This window comes from Sus scrofa, chromosome 2 (assembly GCF_054392235.1).
Source record: "Sus scrofa isolate SSC_HxYL_T2T_F1_AM1 chromosome 2, Sscrofa_HxYL_maternal_Yorkshire_Landrace_v2.0, whole genome shotgun sequence".
Taxonomy (NCBI): domain Eukaryota; kingdom Metazoa; phylum Chordata; class Mammalia; order Artiodactyla; family Suidae; genus Sus; species Sus scrofa.
The window spans coordinates 135,242,120-135,270,048 of NC_139384.1; the positions used below are offsets into that span (position 1 = coordinate 135,242,120).

General features: G+C 35.6%; 1 protein-coding gene across 30 annotated transcripts in view; it reads left to right on the forward strand.

Moving 5' to 3' along the window:
* LOC100524732 (protein FAM170A) overlaps nt 1-27,929 on the forward strand; it is a 689,565-nt gene that overhangs the window by 250,623 nt on the left and 411,013 nt on the right. For 22 of the 30 annotated variants that reach the window (XM_085014400.1, XM_085014401.1, XM_085014404.1 and 19 more), the window contains 3 exons: nt 14,967-15,116; nt 16,164-17,211; nt 18,276-18,380. In XM_085014400.1, coding sequence (XP_084870526.1) covers nt 14,967-15,116; nt 16,164-16,885 — 872 coding nt within the window. In that variant the 3' untranslated portion in view covers nt 16,886-17,211; nt 18,276-18,380. Of the gene's footprint in view, nt 1-4,436; nt 6,665-7,800; nt 7,948-9,792; nt 9,934-14,966; nt 15,117-16,163; nt 17,212-18,275; nt 18,381-19,781; nt 20,052-27,929 lie in introns of those variants that run through there. The other 8 variants (XM_085014377.1, XM_085014378.1, XM_085014381.1 and 5 more) reach the window with 4 other exon arrangements.

Sequence of the window (27,929 nt, forward strand, 5' to 3'; positions counted from 1 at the left end):
CTGTGAAGAAACACATGGCTTTATTTTCACTGTTTTTCTTCCTTGTACTCAGCCTCACACTTCTCTCTGGACAGCTTTGTGTCAATAGAGAGAATTGATAAAGATTGAATGTTACAGTAGAGTGTGAAGTTTGTTATTTAAACTTCCTCTTGAGAGCTGGCATCCAGGAAGTTCTAGTCTAGTCATTCTTTCTGACATCTACAAAATCTGTTGTTTGGGAGTGATTAAAAAGTGAAGGATGATTAAAACTCTTGTAGCAGATTTATTAAATCAAAATTTACACTGATGTATTAACTTTATAGGTAGTGGCTCTCAGTAACACTGTATTAATTAAGAGCAGCATTCATAACAGACTACAGCTTCTCTTAGGTCAAGGAAAGACCAACTTAATTTTCTTTTGTACTAACTTAGTATGTAAATTCCACACTCAATAGTCATATGACCAAAATGATGGTTTAACTGCCCAAGACTATCTTAACATTTCCTTTTTGTAAGTAGCCACTCTTTTGTGAGAAGATATAATGTGTATAAAGGAGTTTTAATGTTAAGATGGTGTTAGAATTGATATGTTATATGTTGTTTCTTTATCTATTGTTAACTAATTTAAAGCCAGATAAAAGCTCAATAGACTTTTGACTATATCAATTCTTCATCTTTACTTATTTACAGATTTATTCATTTCTTTCTACAGCAAATCTCAAATGTCTACTCCTCTTGCTGGTACTAGAGATATAGCAGGTAGTAAGATGAATCATCAAGCCAGCCCTTAAAGGGTTTATATATTATTTTTTGAGGATTTGTTTTTCTATTAAAAATTTAATAGGAGGCAATTTATCATTGGCTCACTCAGTATATATTTGGAGCCCTCCATTATAGAAGAATTTGTGCCATGGCCTGAGTTAACTATTAAAGTCTTACGGGGAATTTAAAGAAGATTAAACATGTTTACCTGTGAAGATGTCTTTACGACAGTGTACTTCATCAAGCAGTCATAAATCATGATTATATTCATATGCACTTCACTATTATGGACAGTGTACCAAACTGAATAGATCAGTAATGTTGTTGAATGTATTTCTTTTCTTTAACTGATCAATTTGTTGATTGATCTTATACATAACTATAATCTAATTAGTTATAAGAGGATAATCACATAAAAGTGTTTATCAAAACTATTATATCTTTAAAAACCAGAATCTTCCAAAGATATGAAAACTTGTTATTAAATGAAAGAGAAGATACTCAGAGAAAGGAATGTTGAACTATTTATTCAAAGTTTTCAAGATATTTTCCCTAGATTTACACTATTTGCTATAACTTTTAGCATAAATTTAGTATTTTATGTAATACAAATTAAAATGGAAATCCAAAGTTCTTAAAAATTATGTTTAAAATTATTCTAGATTACTCAAATATAATCATTTTAAACATTAGTTGGATATCATCCTAGTTGAACATATTTCTGCCTGTATATAAATAAAATGACAAATGGATGGATGTATAAAAGAACGGATGAAAGGGAAGGAGTTACGTTGTTCCTTTGCAGAAATTGAAGCATACTATAGTGAATTAAAATATTAATTATAGTTAAATTTATCAGAAAAATGAAAAAGCAATGAAACTAGCAGTGTTGTTAAACTTTAAATGTGTTTAAACACATTTATTAATACTGAAAGTACTCTCTACAGGTAAGAATAAAGATTAAAAATATTGCGGTAGTTATAATTTAGTTTTATTTTTAAATAATATCAATTAAATCTTGCCATTAAAGATAAAATTAACACATTTTACCCACCTCCTCTCTTCACGCTTCTTATTTTAGCTTCATATAGCTATTTCCACTTCATTAAATTGTTTAAAATCTGCATTTTGTCTATAATTATAATCTGTATACTTATTTTTATGTTTAAATGGATCCAGTGCTTTTAGTCATTTTCTTGTTTTTCTAGGATATGAAAGATTTTTTTTTTTTTTTTTTTTTTTATGGCTGTACCTACAGCATAAGGAAGTTCCCAGGCTAGGGGTTAAAACTGAGCTGCAGCTGCTGGCCTATGCCACAGCCACAGCAACACCGGATCCCAGCCACATCTGAAAACTATGGTAAAGCTTGTGTCAATGCCAGATTTTTAACCCAACGAGTGAGGTCAGAGGTAGAACCCGCATCCTCATGGAGACTACCTTGGGCCTTTACCCACAGAGCCACAGTGGGAATTCAGAAAGTTTTTTTTTTTTTAGTTGTCTCTCATTCGCCTGAATTTCAATGTCAATTTAATTTTTGCACACATTTTCAAGCAAGGCTCATGGGTGTTGTATAATTGAGAATTGTTTGCTCTTAAATTTTTACATTTATCCTTTATTTATTTATTTATTTATTTATTTTTACTTGAAAGAGGATACTGAGCACTTGCTACCATGTTTAACTGGGTGTACAGTGAGGTGTACATTGAAATTTCTGACTTGGAATACTTTTCAAGCTGACCAATCAACCACACACTCTACTGAATAGAGTATCATTTAAGACCCAGATGTTTTTATGAGTTTTCAAGACAGGAAGAACAGATTGAGCAAAAGCATGGAAAATATCATGCAGAGGAGCTATCAAAACTTAGATAGTGCTGGAACACATGGTAAGATAGGACAGGCTGATGGAAAATCTGGAGCAGTAGAAGTTGAGCAGTGTTTGAAGGTCCTCAACTCGAAACTTAATGCATAGAACACAGGGTAATATAATTAGGTCAATCAATTCCCATCCCACTCCCACCTCCATCCTCAGATAGTTGATGCCAATATTCTGCTGTATTTTGGCATAGAGTATTGCATTTTTATGTTTTTATAGCATTTTAATTCATTTTTTTGAATTAGCCCTATTACAGAGTTGAGACTTTTTCAAGAATGGCTCTTTATAATACATGTTTTCTGAAAAAAATTTGACACATTTGACAATGTCTGCTAGTTGTTTTTGCACTTGAAAACAACTTGACTGCAAAAAAAATATAGCAGTATAACACCTTTATTTCAATATCTGCAGATACAATTCCACTATTTTCAAGCAATAGATGTTGCTTTAGGGAAAGGTAACCAGCTTAATATTTACCACTTAAGAAAGTTCCCATTGTGGTTCAACAGGTTACAGACCTGACTAGCATCCTTGAGGATGCCGGTTCAATCCCTGGCCTTACTTAGCGGGTTAAGGATCTGACATACCTGTGAGCTGTGGTATAGACTTCAGACAAGACTTGGATCTGGCATTGCTGTGGCTGTGGCCTGCAGCTGAAACTCCGATTTGACCACTAGCCTGGGAGCTTCCATATGCTGCACCCACAGCCCTAAAAAGCAAGAGGAAAAAAAAAGAAAAAAACACCTCTTAAAAATGACTTGCTTCTTCTAATAAAATACCTGAAGAATTTCATCTGCTTTATTCATTAAGGGTAAAAAAATGAAATTGGGGGTTATGCATTTCTATAAGTTGTCCTCTAGTACTCCTTTTTTCTGAAAATATGTATACACTTTTCATTTGTGGTTTCAGTTTTTCCATTATCCTAGGACTATTTCATGGTGTCATATGTTGAATAATGGCTTCATTTGTTAACCTTTTTATTGTTATCTTACATCTTTTGGCCTTTCTTGTTTTATCTTCTCTCTTCTAATTAATTATATATTTATCTCTTCTTTTTACACTTAATCCAGTATGCCAACTTTTCAATCTGAATCGTTATTGTTTTTTTGTTGTTGTTGTTTTTACTGGTTCTAATTGTTTATTTGTCCTGTTTTAACCTTGTTTACAGCCTTTTTTCTTTTCTCCAGCTCTTAATTCTCTATTTTTCTTTGTTTTTGTTGGCTTATCATCTTGTCTTAGAATGCTCATTTTATTGAATCTAGTTCCTTACATTTTATAAGCATGAAAAATTCTCATGGAATTGTTCTGTTCCTTGAATTATGTTTCATTTCAAACGAAGTTTCTTTATTACATTCTGCTTTGTCTTACTCTATATATTTACATAGTTGCTGTGCCCTTTTTTCTCTGTTGTTCTTGTTCAATTTGATATTTCTCTTTTCAGCTGACTGTATTTTACAACAGGTACATATACTCTGATACTCTGTTTTTGTCTTGGTTTGGTAGCTGAAAAATTCATTCTTTCTCATCTGCTTTGGAAAAAATAACAACCTTTGAAACTCAGGAATCTGTGAACATATTACCCTAAGTGTCAAAATGTCAAAAGAGCCTTTGCGAATGGGGTTAAGGATTTTAAATGAGAAGATTAAACTACATCACCTGTTGGGGGTAGATAAAAATCATAGAAGTCCTTATGAAAGGAAAGTAGGAGAGTAGTGGAGTGGAGATGTGACTGTGGATGCAGATGTTAGAGTGCAACATCTTTTTTTTTTTTGCTATTTCTTGGGCCGCTCCCGTGGCATATGGAGTTTTCCTAGGCTAGGGGTCTAATCGGAGCTGTAGCTGCCAGCCTACACCAGAGCCACAGCAACGCGGGATCCGAGCCGCGTCTGCAACCTACACCACAGCTCACGGCAACACCAGATCGTTAACCCACTGAGCAAGGGCAGGGATTGAACCCGCAACCTCATGGTTCCTAGTCGGATTCGTTAACCACTGCGCCACCATGGGGACTCCAGAGTGCAACATCTTGAAGATGAGGGAAGGAAATGGTAGCCAAGGAATGAAGGTTCCTCTAGAACCTGGAAAATGGCAAAGGAACAGATTGTCCCCTGTTGGATTCTCCCCTTTACTCCAGATAGAACCAACTTGCTAACACCTTGATTTTAGGCTGGAAAATCCATACTGGATTTCTAACCTCCAGAACCTTAAGATAGTAAATTTGTAGTTTTAAGCGACTAAAATGTGGTGATTTGCTACAATAGCAATTCCTTGCTTACAGCAGTAAGGAATATTTAGAACAATCCTTTCTCTTAGATCTAGAACTAATCTAAGCCATTTTACTTTACTTTGGGGGGAGATTTTTTTTTCCTTAATAATAATTACTGACTAGAATTAATAATTCTCCTTAGTCACTAGCCTGGTCAAGGAACACAGGATTATTTTGTTGAATTATATTTTCTTTTAATCTGTGATCACCAGTTCCTTCCTGATACCCTACTCTATCGGCTTATATTTTAATTGGCTTTCATATCCTTGAAAATTAGTTCTATAGTATATACCTATCGCATTTTGCTAATCTACTCTTCTTAAGTTGGAAACTAAGCTAAACTAAGATTTCATCTCCCTACTAGTATAAATAATCCTATGATTACCATCTTTGTAAAAATTCTTGTATGAAATGCGGTTGCAGGATCATGGATTGCAGCTGATTTAATTTCATACGATGTTTGTTGATTATTCTCCAACACTTCATCTTAGATCATAAAGATTCTTTTCCTTATCCTTATAATCGTTTGTATAGTTTGATCTATTTTTTCCAATTTGATGCACATAAAATAGTATTTAATTTTTTCTTTTTCTGGTAGCTAACAAGGCTGAGAATTTCTTGATAAATATGACTGCCATTCAGTGACAATAAGAGGCTGAGCCCATGTTAAGGGAGAGAACACTCTGAGGCATGGTTTACTAGGGAAGAAGAAGACAGAAGAAGGCTTATCATAGCCTTATTCTACTGTTAACTGCTGAGGTTAGAAGTAAATACCTATTGCCTCTAATGAGGAAGTATATTCAGTGGTGAGTGGGAGGTGAAATGGAGCTAATTTCAGAGTTCAAACCCTGTACAGATCTCAGCTATTCCCAGAAGATGTAGAATAGCACCTGGAACAGAAGCTTAGAAATGAGACCTTCAGCCTTGACAGGGATAGGATTCATGGGGAGAGCCAGAGGATGTAAAGCTAGGAGCTTCTCTTTCCCTGTAATACTGGGAAGGTAATGAGGGAAAGAGTGGCAAGTAGACAATGGCTAATAAAAATAAATGAGACTATTCTCAATAGTGGGGGAAATTCAGTAACTATTAGAATCATGTGGAATTGTGAGATGTTCTCAAAACTATACGTGTACACCAATATGTACCTCACATATAACTTAGTAGTCTGTTAAACAGTACTAATAATATGATATATAACTTTACCATTTTCTATGAGACATGCATGGTTCTAAGCCTAGTTCTCTCAGGTGCTACCTTATCCTCACCATTGGGGAGATGGTTGGTAAAGTGCTAACCTTAGACAAATAAAATAATTCTCTTTGTTTAATCCAAATCACCTATCCTGTAATTTTGATAGCAGGTACAAGAAATAAAAATTCAAGTTAATGAGAAAGTTTCCTTTGGATAAAAAGAGTGACCCAGTCAGTGAGTTGTCACAGTCTTCAGTCCTATGAATCTTGGCTGGGTCCCTGGAATGCATGGGTGTGGGCCACAGGTCATAGAGTTCTGCTGACAGCGTTTACATCATAATGCTCTAATGCTCTAGTCAGGGCAGTGATTTGGATAAGGAGATAAGATAGCCTTGCAAATGATTTGTTGTTCTTGAATATACTTACTAATTTGATTCTTCATCATCATTAACTGACTCTCTGAGAGCAGAATTTCAGGGAGAAAGCTACCTAATTTAAATCGCTCTCTAAAGAATTGAACTATGAAGCAAAAACAAAAAAGGAAACACCTGGAAAGCACATACTCCCCTACACCTGCCAAGATATCAAGAGGTATGTGTTAATTAAGCATATTCTCTGAGCACAGGGAACAGCTTTCTGAATAAAGAAGGAAGTTTCTTATTTGTGGTGAGAGAGAGAGGGAGATAGGAAAGATATGTGTACACTTGTCTTTCTGAAGCTCCAGGTAGTCTAAGAATAAAGAGAAAGTTTAGATGGCAAGATCTTTGTCTGTGCTGCTTAGGATTTATGCTACCCATGACATATCACTCTGGATTACTGTGTCACAAACATAGTGGTTGATTAATATAATTTTTTCCAAAAACTGTTTCCCCTTTATTTGACTCCTGCCTAAGATTGTTGGTTAAGTAAATGATGTTGTTTTAAGTTTTTTAATAGTTATTTCTCTGGAACATAGATAAGAAAATGTGGCTCATAGAGGTAAAGGAAAAATTGGGGGGGAAATGAGCACTTAAATCTGATTGTGCAGGGGCAAGAGAATAAAGTCAGATAGAATTTTATTTACTCAGGAATAAAAACAAGTTGTTTTCTCAGACTGTGAAGATATAAATTTGGGGCTTCTATGTGAAAGGTAAGAAAAAAGCAGGATAAAAAAAGCAGGGTAAACAATACACACATGATACTATTTAATTGCAATGATTGAATAGAAGAAAAAGTTTGACTGTAAGAAAGGGAGAGGGGCTGAAATAGTTCTGGTTTCCATGGAGAGTCACAGTAGACAAGTAACTTGTGTGAGGAATAACCATTGCTCATTGGTGGGGGTTAGTTCCAATCTGCCACCTTCCCACCACTGAGCAGTGGTTATTTGCACTCATTTTCCATTGCACAAAACTTAATCACACGGTCAGAGCTATTTAGAAGGTAAACTAAATATAATAGTAATATGTCTAGGGAGAAATCATACTGGTAACAGTCTCTTCTCCATCTACAATGAAAGCTCCTTGTGCAAACCCAGTCACTCATTACATATATTGGCACAATAGATATTACTCATTTAAACTTTTCATAGGGGCCAGGTAATGCTGTCCATGAAGATGGAAGTCATGTGTGTTCACTGAACATGTCGTATAGTAAACTCTTAAAATTTGCTTAATGGATGAATAAGTACACAGATACCAAACATGGACCACATACACACTATTGTTGTTTTTTTTAATTTAAATTTTCAGCTAAACTGAATTTACAAGAAGATGCTCTGCAGTGTAAACACAAAGCAGTGGCCCCAACTCAGGGCCAGAAAGGAAGGGAGGCTGCTTCTTCTTCTTCTTCAGACTACTTCTCCTGCATCTCTTCTGAAGACAAGCACACTGTTGCTCGTAAGGACAGACTATTAAGTGGCATACCAAGGGAAATTGGGATCTAGGTAGATGTCAGGGATGAGCTGAGTGATTCTGCCCATCAGTCCACTCAAGGCTTCCCAGTACAGAAAGCACCGCGAAATGATTCTCCATCTTCTGTAATATGATTATTAGTGGAATCAATAAATTCTAACACACACACACACACACACACATACACACATACACACATACACACACAAATAAAAGAACTGAAGCAAGCCCAAAGAGATAAGTAGAGAAAAGCATTTAGTTTGAGGAAGTAATGGGAGAGAGGAACTAAGATAGTGAGATTTTTATCAGAAAAGCATGGAAGTGCATGACAGTGTGACCCTTTGAAGGGCATGTTATGTTTTGAGGAAGGTGTGAAAGCATTAACAGTTTAAAACAGGCCGAAAGTGTTAGTATCCTCAAGGTCCAGACTTGAGAGAGAGTACAGAAGCACTCAGTCCAAAACTCCATCACATCCAATCATTTTTATGGCCAATATTTTCACATTCATCCATATACAGACCCAGTTGCACAGCCTATCCTCAACATTCATTTCTTTACAATCTTCTACATGTGTCCATATTCTCTAATCTCTATTTTTACCCTGGTAGGTACAAAGGATAATCATTTATCTGACCTCTAAAATCCAAACCACTTATGTTTATTTTTGAGCCTTATGGAAACAGAAGTACACAATACTGATTCTTTTCACTCATCATTATATTTATGAGCTTCCTGTTGCAGGTAACTCTAGTTTTCCATTCTTAGTGCATATATTCCATTGCATGGATATAAATAATTTCTTTAAGATTATACTTTTTTGGAGAATTTGGATTGCTTTTATTCTCAGGATACTTTAAATGGTGATCTGAATATTCTATTACATGTATTTTGCATGTTGACATATTTCTGTTTGGTGAATGCCTAAAAGTTACACTGCTAGGCTTTACTCTCCATATTCCTTTTTTAGCCCATTAGAACTCAAGTCTTTCATGCTCTTCTCTATGCACTCATTTACTTTGCATCTTCACACAGTTCCATATTCTCAAAGCTTATATATTTTTTTCTCTTACAATTTTTGATTTTCACATCCTTATGTTCTTTCATTATTCCCTTAGATTTCACAAATACATAAATCTCACTAGTCTCAAAGTATTCCCAGTAGTTAAATTATACATTTAAACCACAAAAACATATAAAATATGCACACACAAATTCTCAATCATAGAACATGCAATCTACACACACATATATATGTGCTGAATTAAAATAGGCACACAAAGCAGTCATACCATCCTTACTCATACAAAACTCTCACTCAAGATTCACTGACAACATATCAGTCACACTATAAATGCTAACCCACTTTTAACCAACAGGTTATGAACTTACACAGACAAAGCACACTGCGTTTATCATACCATTTTGTTACACTGTATGCAAAATACATATTCTAAACATGTGTGAGAAATGATTATCTTAAACAATTAGCCAGTGGTTAATGAGTTTGGTTAATACTGAAACAGAGATAGTGACATGATAATAAAGAATAATGAACTTTTATTTGATATTGTAAATCAGGAAGAGGTAGAAACCAGAGGTAAATGTATAAGACCAAAAATCTTAATGAAGGTAAATGAGTATGAGGAAACTTGTTGGCAGGAGCCAGATATAAGCACAGAACACTGCAATATGCCGATTCCCTGACCATATTAAAGGTTCGGTACGAAATAAATATTTTCATGGGGTCAATGGGGATTGTAGGTTTGGGAGAGGAGTATAGAAGAACAGAATGGAGTCACCTGTTACTGTGACTTTTATTCCATGTCGTAGGAGTCTCAAAGTTACATGAATATGATCTACCATCTGGCTACTCTTGGGAGTACAATGCCCTGGTACCTGAGGCAAGAAGTGGAGCCTCTGAATCAGAATACTTCTCCTGTGACTCCTCTTTTTCCAATCCCTCTTGTGCTGGTAAGGACAAAGGAAGAACAGTTAAAGCTTAGGTAGATGAGGGCAGTGGGTATTTGAGCACATCTGTAGAAATCCAGCTCTACCTCTCAGAGAGAAAGCTGTACTTTGGGTCTGGTCGTAATCTTTCTCTTGCGTCATGATTGAGAGTCTAGGTCTCTGGTTCTGTACCATCAGTAGGAACTCATCACAAATACTTTTCACTTTTAGTAGGTAGAAGGGGAACTCTGTGCATATATTTTGGGAAAACATATCATTTATCAAGGGAAAATGTGGCATTCATAATCATAATGTCCACAATTGCTATATAATCAGTTAAACCTAAAAGTGAAAAACTAATATAAAATTAAATTACAGCTAGTTGTACCCCAGTAGTATCTGATAACAGAAAATGTAAAAGAATTCTGCATTGTCAGTCCTTCCCACTAAAGGGTCCTACAGATAATGACTTTGCTGAAGATGAGCTCACAATCTAAAACTGTGAAACATAACTTCAAGGTAAATTCTGCAAACAGTATAAAGAACAAATTGTAACCCTGAAAAAGTTAATTTAATTGAACAATTGTAGGGATGGTAAATAAGACTGTTTAAAATTATTAACACTGTAAAACATAAAATCCTATCAAGAAAAAAGATTTAAAAATAAATAGCAGTTTAAGAAATAAAAAATATAATTCTAGAACTCATAAACATGTGGATGAGTTAAACAGCAAATTAGATATAGATGAAAAAAAGGTGAGTTAAGGAACTGGTAAGTCTGTGATTTAACATAAATAGGCTTTCTGATGAAAACAAAACTTGAAGGAACAAAAGGATATTGCATAGCTTGGTCATGTTTGTCAGAAGGAAGGAAAAAAAATACCTTTATCTCAAAATATTTCTCCTATGTCTCCCATGATAACAAGATACTCCTAAGTAAAGATGTCCCAACTGGAGGCAAGGGTGGGGAGTGGAAAAGAGAGATGTAAGCTTGGCTGAGAAATCCAGCTGAAATTTCCTTTCCATAAACTGATAGGAGGTGTAACATGATACAAATCCAAGTCCAGACGACAGTAAGAGCATAAGTTCTCTCTATCTTCTAGGAGATATTCATTGCATCTGCACAAAACAAAACCTTGAGATTCAAGGGAAATGTCAAAAAGGACACATGTCCAAAAGCTCAGGAATATTAAAACAGGGCTATGTTTGAGAAAATGGAAGACTAATGAAATGACAGACTTATCAGAGAAATGAGAAGATTTAATTCAATCTGAACCTGATTAGATAAACATTATGGGTCATGATAATGGACTAAACTCTGACAACCAGTTTGGAATGGCCAAGAAAGTTCCAGAATGAAGCATCTAAGTAAGAACTAGTGGCTTCTGCTTTTGTATTTAAGAACAAAACTCCTTATTGCATCCTTTCTCCTGGATGAACAAGGGGCAGAGATTTGAGAAGGGGCTTCAAATTCTGGCCTCCAACAACTTCCTACCCTCATAAATACACATGCACATTTACTCCATCACACCCACAGCTAGTCTCAGCACATATCATCTTACATTTACCTCTTTATAAACCCTCATCCCTTCATTCTCCTTTTTTGGTTCCCATTTCTTTATATTGTAAGACACACTCATAAGCTTATATCCTCATATATTAAACCTCCGCACTCTCATTTTGCAGAATATACATTCCTTACATTTGTGTCCTCTAACTTTATTCTTTGAATACCACAATCTCTAACTCTCACTCTTGTAGCACTGTGTATTCTTATTAACAGTGCATGAAGCCATCAAATCATATGATGCCTTCTAAAATTCCTCTCTTCCCAGTTCCTTAGTCCCTTCACATTCTACCCTAGGGGTTCACATGGTCTCCCTCCCGTCCATCCTTTACATTGTCAGTCTGTAACACCTTCACAGTCTCAGTGGGTCTCACAAAATTACTCAGATTGGCACTGTCTCTCATATAAATCAAATCAATGTTATATAACTATGTGAACTTTCATAGCACATATACTACTGAAGTTCATATATTTTTATAACTACATAATACATGGAAGACATTCTGCCTTCACATGTATAGAATCATGCTGCCATGTCACCTAACACATCACACTCACACTTCCTTCACCTACAGTGGGCATCTCACTCTTACATTCACTACATAAAATTGTTGAAGAAACTTGACAGACACATATACACATCAGCCTATACTCACCAACCAAGACATACATATCAACTGTGTAAAAATATACCACGTATACTGCATTTTCCCATTCCCACACTAACATGACCCATCAGACACTCTGCAGTGAACTAAAGGACAAAGTAGATGTATTTTGAGAGTTAAAAATTAAAAGTTCATTTAATTTTTAATGAATAAAAATTAAAGCTTTTAAACAGGGGAAGGGATTTAATGTGTTTGAATGATGCTATCAAGATCATTAATTTACCTGTTCATTTGCTGAAGCTTGTGAATTTAAAGGCATACAACTTGCCATTGGAAATGCAGCTGAAGAGGAAGTAAAAAATAACTGGGGATATTTATGATATATTTACATCAGCGGTACAGGTAGAACTGATTCAAGAAATACACATGTTATTTAGGAAAACTCCAGCAAGCTAGAATTTATCTGTGCCTTGGTGAGGTTTCAAGATAGACTATAAATGTAGTGAGTAAAGACGAAAAACAGAGCACATTGGGATGAAGCCACTGAGGAAAGTGACGCTGAGAAAAGTTAAATCTGAGAGGAGAGCGATAGCTGATGTTGAGAGGTAAAGTCTGTAGTCAACATTGACAATTCTATTGCAGTCTCCTGCTCAAGCTCAGAACACAGTAATTCCCTCAAAGTTCTGACAATGGAGGCCTCAGTGTGAGGAAGTGGATTCTTTCCTGTAAATTCTAATTGTATCAGGAAGTAATGCGACTTTTACATAATCATTTACAGCTGATAAATGGAAGCACTTTACCCACATACATACTTCAAATTTATTCTTCTGGTTAATGGAACAGTAATAACAAATAGTACAGGTGCCTCATCAGGTACCACTCAAGAATTGGAGCCTCTGATACAAAGAAAACAATATATACCACTCATGGGTAATCAGACACCTTATATTTGTACACTTGGATTTTGGAACTTTGGACAGAAACTAGGCTGTAAATTTCCTCCTGCCATGTGTGTTAATGTGCATGGTATTTCTTGAATGTTTATTGAAGAAAAAAGATGATGTATATCTGGTTCTCCCTCTCTTTCCCAGAATTCTTAGACTCAGATGAATTCTCTGGACCCTCTGAGTTGGCCCAAAGCAACAGCCAGACAGAAGAGCATTACCATTCAGAATACATATATCCTGTGCCTCTTCTGTAGATAAGCATAATAGTATGAGTGTGGGAAAGAAGAAGTGCCAAGAAGGAAACAGGCAGGGATATAGGTGAGCATGATGCTCTAGAATTGAACTGAGCTCCTTTGCTCAGCCATGGCTATACATGACCCCTTCACTGCTTAGGGCCTCTGTTTCTGATCAATGGGAAGAAATGTACCATGTAGGAGTTCCCATGGAGGTTCAGTGGTAATGAACCTGACTAGTATCCATGAAGAAGTGGATTCCTGGCTTCGCTCAGTGGGTTAAGTATCTGGCATTGCCATGAGCTGTGGTGTAGGTCACAGATGAGGCTCAAATGCCACATTGTTGTAGCCGTGGTATAGGCTGTGACATAGGCCAGCAGCTACAGCTCCGATTTGAGTCTTAGCCTGGGAACGTCCCTATGCCACGTGTGTGGCCTTAAAAAGCTTTAAAAAAAAAAAGTACTATGTAAATGTCCCAGTATACATTTGGAAGAGACTGTTTTCAAAGGATCTAAATGTGAAGGTTACAAATCTATAAAACATAGAAATGCCTTTCCAGGGGTCTAGGGAATGTCTCTGAAGTCTTCATGTGAATATCTCCAGCACTATAGCCAGTTCCTAAAGAATTCTGGAAAAAAATGATATTGTTTACTGAACAAAAATAAAATCAACATGAAAGCTGTGAGCTAAGTTTTAGCTAGGGCATACTGAGAACTATAGCCTGGAAGACAGTTCTGGGGTGCTCCTCTGAAGAGGAAGGGGGAGGAGGTCTGTATATATGTGATACTGGTGCAAGGGATACATGAAATCACGTGTACATCTCATTAAAATTTTGCTGCTAATCATGAGGAACACATCTCCATTAATGATTTTAGTGCTTTTCTAGGTCTGAGAAGATGCAAGACATTGGGTACATAAAATTTTCCCCTGAAAACAACTATCTGAAGGCCTGTTATGCAAATTTTTCACAAAGCACAGAATGTCTCATTCCTCACCTCCACCCGGAACTCCTTTCCGAGTGTATTAAAGGTCTGTGACTGCAGTGGCTAAGGTTCTAATCCTTGTAGAACTGGAAGGTGAGAGACATTCTTTTGCTTGCAATATCTATATCTATACCTCTCTATATACATAAATATATATATATATACACACACACATATATATACACACACATATTTATAGACATATATACATGAATTGACACATATATAAATATATATAGATATAGATTTGTGTATGTATCTTTCTGTTATTTATATATCGATATATCAATATAAATAGGTAGGTAGATATACGTAGAGAATTCTTCATAAAACTACTGCTCCATTCCCCACAATGGAATGATTTGTGATGAGGACAATTGAGCTGATAATATCTAAGCTTTAGCAACTACATCTTGTTTTTCAGGCACAATTCTTAGAGGTTTTTGTTATGTTCTGTATATATCTCTGGAAATGTTCACATGCAAGATACCCAGCATCACTGGCATCCACCACACATACAATTTTAAAATTGTCTTTTATTTATATTTGCATCTTGTACTAGGTAGAGTTTCTCATAGGAAAGTCACCTCAATTTCTATGAAAGTAAGTCTCATGTATGGTAACATTGCTTGACATATAATATCCACTTAGTGTGTCTTTTTGAATGGACACAGACTCTGGAAAATGTCACATCTCAATTTTTTAATTCAATTCCCTAGAATTCTGGAAGACTCCAGAGGATACTTCTCAGCCTGAATCATATGTGGAGGTCCCAGTCTGCAGTCAGACACCAGGAGAAAAGTCCTCTGACTCAGAATATTTCTCCTGTGTCTCCTCACCATGCAAGCTTATTTTTGCTGATGAGGACGGTAAGGAATATACAAAGGTGAGATCTCAGCCTGGAAAGGATATTCAGCTGAACTGCTTAGTCTAATCCCCGCTTATTTCACTTTTCCTTCAAAAACAAGAGAGGGATTGAGGGAAGAAGGTCTAGGACTGAAGCTTCTGCCAAGGGACAAATAGAAAATAGGTTTTTAAGGATAGGTAAGACATAGATTCTCAACACAGATCTTCAACATATGAACCCTGGTAGAGCTGTGGGTGATGTGGTAGACAGTGCTGGTATGCACATAGGAATTTAATTGGAACCTCTTCCTTCAAATTAGCACAAACTCATATACTCACACACACTCACAAGTGTGTATAAAATTCTTCTTATTGGGAAAGGCCCTATTTCTCCTTACTTTCATTTTTTCTCTCAAATACACACATCTTTATTCACCAACTTCTTTACCATTCTCTAGTAGCATTGAATAGGTACACCCTTACACCTTCATTCCTTTACTTATTCATTCTCAGAATCACCTGTTTATACACTAATCCTATAAATAATTCACATCCCCTCACCTATATAACCTATTTTAACTCCCAATGTTCAGCCAAACCCAAGAAAATTGAGATGCCCTGAAAGGAAGTCTTTCTAAACTTATACCACTTCACCCTCAAAACCTTCAGTCCTTCATAGAAAGACACATCCTGAGAGCTCATGTACACTTCCTCTGTCACTTTGTCTTACTGTCTCACAGTGACATGGACTACTCTTGGACTTGTTTACATGTACTGTAACACCACATAACATGTATGCACACACTCATGCACCATCCCCTTACCCAACATCATAAGTACAGGAGATAGCCCAGAAAATACATCCAACACCATAAGGCACACCACAGCCTCTTTCCCACATAGTTATGTTTCCACTCCAAATGAAACATATTATACACAGAATTCTGAAATACCACATATACATGTACTTCTACTCCACATGCCCATATAATAGTTTCACAGTTATCTGAACTTCTACAGATTTCACATACTTATTCTAGGTTTCCTGTATTTGAAATTTTCTCTCCTAGGAATCCATCCTATGCATCAAGATGATTCTTATCTTAGATCCCCTGAGAAGCCTTTACCCCAGGATTTGGAGCAATGGGAGACTTCTTCCCCTTTTCCACAAGTTTCTTTTCCATTTAATTTGGTTAATAGTAATGAGTCCTTTGTGTCATCTATATTTATGAAAAAGAAAAGGGTCATGAAAATTTACTACATGCATGTCCAAATGAAAAAAGGTGTGGCTATCCTATGGGAAACAGAGAAAGGATTGGAGCCTCCCTCAAAGAAGATAAAAATAGAAGAAATGACATATCCTGAAAAGATTCATATGGCATTCACCCTCCCTCACATGTCTACAAAGGAGTTCCTAACTGACAGTGAGTTCAGTTGGGACAGCAAAGTCCAAGAGGAAAGGGAGGAAACTGATAGTCCAGCAGAACCTACAGTTCTGGAGGAATGTTCCAGGGCCAAGACGCCTGAATGGCTAGTGGCCCTTGATAGTGGCTTCAGGTGCATGGGCTGCTGCCGGGTCTTCCCCAGCTTAGACATCCTTCAGGAGCATGTGGAGCATGGAGTCAAGGAAGGCTTTAGCTGCCATGCCTTCCATCTTGCTTTGGCCTGGCTCAAGAGCAAGGGGAGCAAGAAAGGGAAAAAGAAGAGGAGGAAGAAGACGAAAATCAAGAAGACAACATCTGGGCACCAGAACGAAAAACATTTTGGCATGAAGACATCTTCATGCAAATAGACCATTTTTCAGCCCCTAAAAGAGAGGAATTCAAGGAAGCCAGACTCTACTCAGGAGGCTTCATCTTCTCTAAGCATCCATCATACCCACCTTTCTCTACACATATCTACCACCACACCACCAATAGGAACAGATAATACCTTTTAATATTATCCACTGCTCTCTCGAAAAGAGGGGAGAAGAAGGCATTTAACATCATGCAGAAAAGCAAGATGTCCACATGCAATTATAGAAAAATGAACGTCAGTATATTATCTCCACAACTAAAAATGAGAAAAGGAGACTCACTGGAAGTGGAAATTGCTGTGAGCTGGTTTTCAGAAGAGGTGAGAACTCCAGGGGTAAGAGAGCATGTCAAGGAGACTTGGGATACAAGATTCTGAGGAAAGGTGGCATTCAGGTTGCTATCCTAAGGTTCCATGATAACCTTAATGAGGAATGTCCTTCAGAACAATATATACTTAGAGGTAGAATGTTTGGTTGATAACAAATTAACAAGAGTGTTTCTATTCCATGCCCTTTAAGGGTACAGAAATACAGACCTAACCAGCACTTTAGGAGGGTAAAGAAGGTTGGGAACATGCATCTCTAAAGTAAGAAAAAATTGACCCACAATTCCTTGATGAACCAGATGTCCTGAGAATCCCATCCCATCTAGGTTTATTCCCTGGACTGCCTTCCTTCCAAGAGGCACAGGGCAAGACAGAGACAGGCTTTCTCTACTCGAAGAAGGATTGGTGTGCAGGCCAGTCATAGTTCTAACTTTTCTCTGGGTATGAATGGGATTTCAGACTCTATTATGTGATTTTCTTGCCTGGGAAGAGACTGCTGAGGAGTTTTAACAACTTGAAAGAAACAACTAGTCAAATACTTTTTTTATTTTCCTGGGAAAAATTTCCCTTCTTATATTCTAGGAGCCAGCAGGTTTGGCTGCCTCCTCAAAAGTATTAGGTGTAACCAGGGAAAGAAAAAGATGGAGGGTACCCTTATGTCATGAACCATTTTTGGAAACTTTTAATTTACTCTTTTGCTTTCTGAAGAACCTTCACATCCTTTTGTGAAAGTTTGCAATTCTCATATATTATTATTTCCCTTCTTTACAGCATCAAGTGTCTTATTCTAATTGTCTAGCAGAGGAGTTAAGCACAGACAAAGTAGCAAAGATATTGCAAAGCTGGATTCATACTACAATGAATGAATATGTATTTTTAGCTAATGGAACAAATGAAGGACTCATCTTTCATGCTCAAAAAGTTTTCATTAGAATGGAACCTAGCAATTTTCGTGAATTTTCTTTATCGTGTAGGAAGTCCTGAGAGTAGGTGAACATGCATCTCTAAAGTAAGAAAAAATACCTTCTTCATTGAATGGATCCCCTTTTCTGTTCCAGTTTTCTTACAGCAGCACAGACCCAGTGGTGCGAAGATTTCAAACAATGGTGTCCTGCACACTCCAATGATCTGATAGCAGTTCTTGTGAGCCCCATAGCATCGAGGTAGGACTGGCCTGAAGATGGATGTCTCTGATTCTCTGTGGCTGCTTTCAGTTGTTCTGGGGTACATATGGCACTCAACTCTGGAGAAAATAGCCACATAGAGCTGTGAGATCAAGGAATACTGGGGATACTGTATGCTCAGGAGACCTGTGGAAAAACTTTCTCCCTCCTGTTACCCACACACAGAGAGTCAGGGGGCTACTGAAGATACTTGAACCACGGCCTTGTGGAAGAGAAAACAGTATAGGTAGAAAGATGTTAGTACTTAGGGAGGCAAGTGTTTCATACCTAGAGCTATCATCAGTAGAACAGAAAACTGATGACACTCAGCAGGAATTTAGGGCAAAAGATTCCTAAAGTGACAGAGGGTTTAAAAAAATACCCTCTCTTTCTACTTTGAGTTCTACTTTTATCTTCTCAAGTCCCTTTCATTTATTATAGCTAGAACACCTGGCTCAGTCTTACTCTCCAGCCCAGATCTTTTCCTTCACTCCTACTTTATAACCCTTCCCCATATAGAAATCCATGAATGCATGCTTGATGCAAACACGTGAAACACAGCAGAATTTAATGGTACAGATCATAATACCCATTCTGCCGTGCATTCACCCTCATGCATTTCTCTCAAAGCAGTGCATATTTTTCTATATCCTTTTAAGGTAACTCATACTTTTTCCTTATCACCTTTTAATACATTCACTGCACAGTTATCTGCCTGAAGGACAGGCATTCTTATTGTTGAGGAAGATAAGGTACTGCACAAATGAAACCAAAGGCAATTAAAACTCACTCCTTGGCTTCTCTGGGCTTAAGTACTTGAAGGTGCACAAACACTTCTTATTCAGTCATATTAGGAATGATGGAACATCTAAAAATCATCTGAAAAAATCATGTATGTGTATATACAGGTATCATGAGGCAGTTTTAAGCATAATAACTTTAGAAGTATAAAAGCTATGAACTTTTAGAAAATATAATTTGTTTTAATTATTTGCATGTCATTTACATGTTTAATTCCGCACATTTTCAAAGATTAAATTTAATTTCTCTTTGTCATCCTGACATCTTCAATCAGAAGGAGGGAAACAAAAATAAACATTAAAAAGTGTTATGGGCAATTCACAAAACTATGTAGGAAAAGGGAAATTAAAATAGTTCAACTTTCGAGTGATTTTTTTTATAATTTGTAGCTTTTACCGTCCTGAAATTATTAAAGCTTAAAACTGTACTACAACATTTTGGAAACCTGTGTATATACATTTTTGATTATCTTGAAACTTTTAGACTTGTGTGCAATGAATGGTATTTGTATCTGTGTGTGTACAAGTTTCTCTCTTCAGATGATTTATAGTTGCTTTTGCTTTTATTGGCCTAAAACTGTTTCTTTCTTCTCTTGATAAGAGACCCTACCTTTTGGACAAATGTGTGGGCAAGTCAAGCTGGCCAAGTGAGGTCATTACTTCACTAACTGGCTTCCCTGATGACCTAGTAAACATCAATCCATGTTGGATCAATCTGTACTAATAACTTGGAAAATTAAAATAGAAGAGATGGAGATACTACTGGACTTGCTTCAATCCCTCTTTGTTCAAAGACCTGGCTGTTTTGCCTGTTATTTTGATTTACTAGGTATCCCCACTAACATTTTAATAAATCCTTGTTTTACCTCAATTATCCTGAATTATTTACTGTTGTCTGTAACCTAATGTACCTTAATTGGTGCAAATTAGCTTCAACCTGATAATTGATTTCATTTTAATGGTTGAAATGATACAGTCTAGAAGAGAGTAACCTATGTCTTTGACTTTATACTGGAACAGTAAGGGATAAAATTATACACAGTATTTACAGTATGTCCTTGTTTAATTAGGAAAGTACATTGAAAATGTTTGGGTATATAAACAATATTATTTCAATGAATAAAATGGCATTCATTATATTAGACATGGTAAATCCCTTACTGCTATTTAGCAGCTTTGACTACTTTCTGAGTCATCACTCTCATCTTGAAAATAGGCCTCATAATGATGAAGATAATCATTATCATAAGAGTAATAAGACAGAGGTTAAAGCACCTAATATAGTCTCTGGAATAAATAGCAGAATACGTTTTCATTCATTTTTGAATTTTCTTTACCTATGAGTATCAGCAGTTTGATTATGATGTGTATGTGTAGGACTTTTTTTTTTTTTTTTTTTTTTTTGTCTTTTTGTCTTTTTTGTTGTTGTTGTTGTTGTTGCTATTTCTTGGGCCGCTCCCGCGGCATATGGAGGTTCCCAGGCTAGGGGTCCAGTCGGAGCTGTAGCCACCGGCCTACGCCAGAGCCACAGCAACGCGGGATCCGAGCCGCGTCTGCAACCTACACCACAGCTCAGGGCAACGCCGGATCATTAACCCACTGAGCAAGGGGCAGGGACCGAACCCGCAACCTCATGGTTCCTAGTCGGATTCGTTAACCACTGCTCCACCACAGGAACTCCGACTTTTTTTTATTGTTATTTCCCCAGTATGATTTTTTTTCTACTGTACAGCATGGTGACCCAGTTACAAATACATGTATACATTCTTTTTTCTCACATTATCATGCTCCATTATAAGTGGCTAGATATAGTTCTCAGTGCTACACAGCAGGATCTCATTGCTAATCCATTCCAAAAGCAATGGTTTGCATCTATTAACCCGAAGCTCCCAATCCAACCCACTCCCTCCCCCTCCCCCTTGGCAACCATAAGTCTATTCTCCAAGTCCATGATTTTCTTTTCTCCGAATGTCCATTGACAAAGGATTGGATTAGGAAGATGTGGTATATATACACAATGAAATACTACTCAGCCATAAAAAGAATGAAATAATGCCATTTGCAGCAATATGGATGGAACTAGAGACTCTCATACTGAGTGAAATAAGTCAGAAAGAGAAAGACAAATAACATGATATCACTTATATCTGGGATCTAATATATGGGTAGGATTTTTTTTAATTTACATTGTTTGATAATTGATGAGCTAAGCTTTGAATTTTTTTTAATTTTGAAATAATTATAAACTCACAGGAAGTTATGAAAACAACCCACAGTCAGGAAAGGTCCCATGTAGCCATCACCCAGCTCTTTCCCCAACATAATTACAGTACGTTATCAAACGAAAACAGTAATTAGACATACAGTAAACCAGACTACAGACCTTATCCAGATTTCATTATTTTTTCGTGCACTTATATTTTGTAAGTTTTATGTGTAATGCTATGATGTTTTACATGTATAGATTTGTATACCTATCATTGAAATCAAGATACAGAAAGGTTCTATCACCACAACGTAATTCTCTCATGTTGCCCTTAATAGTCAAATACATCCTATTTTTCCATAAATTCTGGCAACAAGTTAATTATTCATATCTCTATTTTTTTTTCATTTCAAGAACTTGATGTAAATTGAATCATATAGTATTTAACTTTTTGAGATTGGTGTTTTCAACTAAGCATAATTCCCCTAATACTGAGCCACTTTATTGCTTATACTGATAGTTCATTACTTTTATTGCCGAGTATTCCATAGCATAATGTAGAAAAGTTTAATGTATCACAAATTCAGTGACATTTGGGTCAAGTTATTATGGTTATAAAAATGGCTTCTATTGCATTAGCATAGCGATTTTTGTGTAAACTTAAATTTCAGTCTTTCTAGTATAAATGCCTAAGAGAGGTATTGTTTGGTCATATGGTAAGTGTATATTTTCTTTAAAAAATTATAGGCTCATCTCTAAAGTGGTCATACCATTTTTATATTCCCACCAATGTATGAGAAATCTTGTTTCCCTACATCCTCACCAGTATTTGATAGTCTAAGTGTTTTTAAGTAATTTAATAGATGTTCAGTAGAATTTGTAGCTGTTTAAATTTGTATTTTCCAGTGATTTGTGATGCGGAACATCTTTTCATGCAGCTGTCATTTTCATATATTCGGTTTTTTTATTTTGGGTTTTTTTTTTTAGTGTTTTTATTTTATAATTATTTTTACTTTTTCCATTATAGCTGGTTTACAGTGTTCTGTCAACTTTCTACTGTACAGCAAGGTGACCCAGTTACACCTACATGTATACATTATTTTTTCTCACATTATTATGATTGGATATATTCTTTTTAATTGTCTAAGTCTTTTGTCTGTTTTTAAATTAATTATTATTATTATTATTATTTTGTCTTTTTAGGGCCACACCCATGGCATATGGAGGTTCCCAGGCTAGCGGTCTAATCAGAGCTGTAGCTGCCAAATTATGCCACAGCCACAGTAATGCCGGATGGTAGCTTCATCTGTGACCTATACCACAGCTCACTGCAACTTCAGATCCTTCACCCACTGAGTGAGGCCGGGGATTGAACCTGTATCCTCATGGATGCTAATCAGATTGATTTCTGCCTAACCACTACAGAAACTCCTAATTTTTTTTTTTAATTAGAGGGTTACTTACATATTTTAGATATGAATTTTTGGTTGGATATGTGATTTGCAAATATATTTTCCCAGCTGGTGGCTTGTCTTTTCATTCTCTTAAAAGGGTCTTAGGCAGAGCAGAAGTTTTTAATATTAATGAAGCCAAATACATCACCTATCTTCTTGTATGAATGGTGCATTTTCTATCAGGCCTAGTAACTTCTCACTTAACACTAAGTCCCAAGGTTTTTCTCCTATGTATTCTTCTAAAGGTTTTATAGTTTTTCACTTTACATTTAGATTTATCTATGATATATTTCCATTAATTTTTGCACAGGGAGTGAGGTTTAGGTGTGTAATTTTTGGTCACTTTTTTTCTTATTTTTTTTATTTGTATATCTCTATGTACTCCTATTTTACCACTCATTTAGTGTTTATCTAACCTCATAGACCACAGTCGCAGTAGCTGAATTAAATCTTTTTGCTGAATATTTCAACATCTGTGCTATCATGAGAATGGCATCTGTTGGTTATCTCTTCCCTTGAGAGTTTTATATTCTAGTTCTTTGTTTATTGGGTAATTTAGAATTGTATCTGACATATTTTTAATATTATAAGGAAAGATTCTGGGTACTTTTAAAATTACATGGCAAGTGCTCATTTTATATTTTTGCATGCAGTCAGCCCAACTAATTCCACAGTGAAAATTCTGCATCCATTTTGTGTGGTGATTGTTTCAATGCCAGTTCATTTTTCAAAGCCTTTGTTTATCTTTTTTGACTCTATCCTACACATGAACCACACAGGGGTTAGTTAGAGATTTGGTACAAAATAGATACTCAAAATATTTTTTTCATTTAAATTTTTTAGTATAGCTTGTTTGAAGCTGAATCATATGAAAATATTAGGTTTTGAAGGTTTCTTAATTGTCTAAAAATTCCATTTACATTAATCTTAGCTCTATTAACTGATGTTTCTTCAGGAATTGGATAACATGTATTCTGCAAAGTGATCCTTATTAAAGAGTTCTTCAATGGATTTTATTAAATGAGCAAAGAGAATAAGATATTTATATGTTACCAGTTCCATTTTGGCATTTATTATTTATTATTATTATCTACATGATGACTAATACTTCTAGTATCTGTATGGATTATATTAACTTGATTTTTCCCATTTGCCTATAAAAGTATGTTTTTATGCTTCTGAGATTCAAAATCTTCCCTATGCTTCCTATTCTCTTTCTCAGTTCCAATATGCTTAATATTAAGTGCATGATAAAATGAACTTTTTTAAAGAAGTCTACTACTTTTACTGTAAAAATCTGGTACTTATACATGCTACCACAGGCCAATTTAAGTATGGGCAATTATCTAGTGAAATAAGGTACCTCCGAGTTTTGTACATGTTGAGAATTGAGTCCCACATTACAGTGTTATAATTTTGTTTTAAATTCATACTATTTTATATTATCCATTGCCTCACTCATGGAATAGTAATTTTTAAAGTGGTTTCTGTTACATATACATAAAAGGAGTTTACCATTTTTAATTATTTTTAATTGAAAGTTCAAATAACACATTGATGCTAAAAAGAAAGAGGTTATCAGAACTTGAGAAGATAGGAACTTTAAATGCATATTTCTAAGTAAGAGGTACCAATCTGAAAAGGCTACATATTGTGTGATTCCAATAATACGACATTCTGGAAATGGCAAAACTATAATATGACATTCTGGAAATGGCAAAACTATAGAGATGATGATAGAAAAATGAGTGGCTGCCAAGGGTGAGAGAGAGAAGAAAGGGATGAATACTCACATTACAGGAGATTTTCCAGGCAGTGAAGATATTCTGTATGGTATTATGATGGTGAATATAAAACCCATAAAATGTAAAACACCAAGAGGTGAGGTACACTCTGAACTTTAGGGAATAACGACATGTCAGTATAGGTTCATTAATTGTAAGGAACCACTCATCTGGGGGATGTTCATTATGGGAGAGGCAATGCCTCTGTGAGGGTGACAGGATATATGGGAAATCTCTGTACCTTTCGTTTAGTTTTACTGTGAACCTGAAACGTCTCTAAAAAACTTGTCTTTCTAAAAAAAAAAAATACTAAACAACATTTCATGTGATAATAAATGAAATCAAATTTTATATCCTGAAGTTTAGTATATTTTCCACAATTAAAAAGTTTTTGAATGAAAAAATTTTGAATTTTTTGTGACATATCTTGTGATTATTCATGAGGAGGAATTTAGAATATAGATTGCCCTTGAATAACACAGGTTTGAACTGCCTGGGTCCACGTTTGCAGGAATTTTTTTTTCCATGGTAAATAATACAAGACGACAGTATCTGCAGTTGGTCGAATTGCAGGATGCAGAACTACAGATCTGGAAGAACCAAGTATACTGGAGTGCAGACTATAAATTATTCCTGGATTTTTGACTTGGCAGAGGGTCAGTGCCCCTAACCACTGCATTGTTCCAAGGTCAACTCTGTTAGCATGTTTTTGTTTCTAAGAAAACTTATTCATATTAATAGTGTCATACTGAAGAGTTCCCATTGTGGCTCAGCAGTAACAGACCTGACTGGCATCCATGAGGATGCAGGTTTGATACCTGGCCTTGCTCAGTGGGTTAAGGATCCAGTGTTGCCATGATCTGTGGTGTAGGTTGCAGACATGGCTTGGATCTGGCCTTGCTATGGCTGTGGCATAGGCTGTCATGTGCAGTTCCCATTCAACCCCTAGCCTGGGAATTTCCATATGCCACAGGTGTGGCCCTAAAAAGCAAAAAGAAAAAGAAAAAAAAGTATCATACTAAGACTTAAGGATATAAAATACATAAAAGTAATTCCATCATGGCATGGCCATATTTATTTGTGTTTCTTTTGTGTACTTTTTAGAAAAAAAGTAACAGATTAAAGTTGTATTTATTCTGAATATAGGTAGGTAAGTAGCTAGCTAGATGATCCCAATAGCTCTAATTTCTTTAAGATATTCTTGCCTATATCTCAGAGGCATGTTTGATAGTCTTCCCAGAAAAAAAAAACTTATTTTTGAGCCCCACTTTTTATGTTTCTATAGACTTCTGAATACTCTGTATTTAAAGCAGTAGCATAACAAACATTTTCTGATTGTAATAAAATGAAACTATAAATATAACATCACAAAACAAAATCTCCTTTCAACCACAAATAAAGTGCCCAATTGTTAATATGAAAAAAATATAATAAATATATTTAAGTAGCCAAGAAGGCTAGAAACATAGTGAAAATAAACTTTGCTACTGTACTTTGTTAAAATTAGACTCATTTAGGGATACTTCATCAGAATTGTTGTCTAGCATTTGAAGAAAACTGCATGGTAGATAGTATTTGAAAATGTCAGAAATGTGCTTCCTAAAAATAGGCTTTCTTTATGTGAGGAACTTGCATGAACTGTATACACTTTCAGGCACACTAATTTTCTTCCTCAACCAAACAAAACAAACCTTTGTTGAGTAGCTTGATGTATCATCAATTCAACTGATTAGTAAACACATGATAAGAAGACAAATTTTACTGTTAGGACAAATTGACTCAATAAAAAGCCCAAGAAAAGTAGTTTAATTTCCTTTTAGTGACCAGGTTACCCTCATTGATGGAGTTAAAAATACACATTTTTGTGGGGAAACAATGTTAATGTAATAAAATCCATTCAGAAATGCAAGCCTCACCCTTACGCAGTCAGGCCCAAGAGATGGTGCATTTCACCAATACTTATAAAAATCACCGGTCACACAGTTTATACCAGAAAAGAGTTTACCTCTTTATCAGACTGTCAACATTAAGCCCTATCTGAAAATGGACAAGAATATATGATTTTTTATCTGTTTTAATAGTGCAGTGTACCAACCTCACTTTACTAAAATGTAATGTGTGAATCTTTTTTCGTATAATGATGGTCATGATCATTAATATGTGTCTGCTTGTTATTGAATGAACCTACAATTTCTGATATCATCTACATTTAAAAGTCACAAATAATGGAGAGGGATATTTAGATGAAACCACCAGTCCTAATCCTCTCCACGTTTATAGGATACACTTTTAGATAACGGCTCATTTATTTTAAATTGAAAGTTACCATGGTAACTTTTGTAAGTTATGAGCAGCAGAAAATTACCTTAGTATTCAAGAATTGATTACTCACCATGGAAAATAAACAAGAAAGGCAAACAATATACCCCAAGCTGTCTGTTTTCCTTCTTCTGGCATTGTCATTCTTACACAAGACATAGGCAGTACTCTTTTCTTTCTTGATGATAGCTGTACTCCTTCTATAATGCTTCTCAAACTGAGTGCAATACAAGTAGAACTCTGAAAATATTGAGCTAATATACACCAGTCTTCATCTCCACCTCACCCCAACCCAGAAGAGACTATTATCTTAGAACAGAAGAGACTATTAGCTTAGAAAAAGAAAAAAAAAAAAAAGCAAGGTGTATTCCTTTCACATGAGAAGTAGCAGAAAGATTCAGCCTTCCAACTGGTGAAACAAGAATGGAAAGAAAGAGAAGAAAAAGTCTGGTACCAATGTTTCCTTCCCTCATAGGAATATAAGTGTGTAATCATCCCGTAGTGTATGGAATAAACCAGTAATATGACTATTGGTCCTTTTACGCAGGGGTAGAAAGGCTTGGGAACTGAGATTTAGAAGCAGAAACTGCAAGCTTTGCTTAATCATGATTCATTCAACAGGCCAAAAAAGTGATTTTGCATGATTTTAGTGGAGAGGAGTGTTTAGGATAATTACTATATTTGATTCAGTTATGTATTAATATTATAAATAATGCTTTTATAAACAAACTTGTGTACAGTCTCTGTGAATGTATTTTCAGATTACAATATCGGAAGGTTGAACATCTTTAATTTTACTTGATATAGCCAAATCATCCTCTTTAGAATCTGGACATTTATACATTCCCACCAATCATATTCTGAAATAATTTATATTCTCATTAGTAGAGTACATTATTAAATTTAGGATTTTTGCCAACCATAAAGATAAGAAATGATTCAGCTATTGTTTTAATTCACCTTACTTTTAGTGAGATTGAATATGT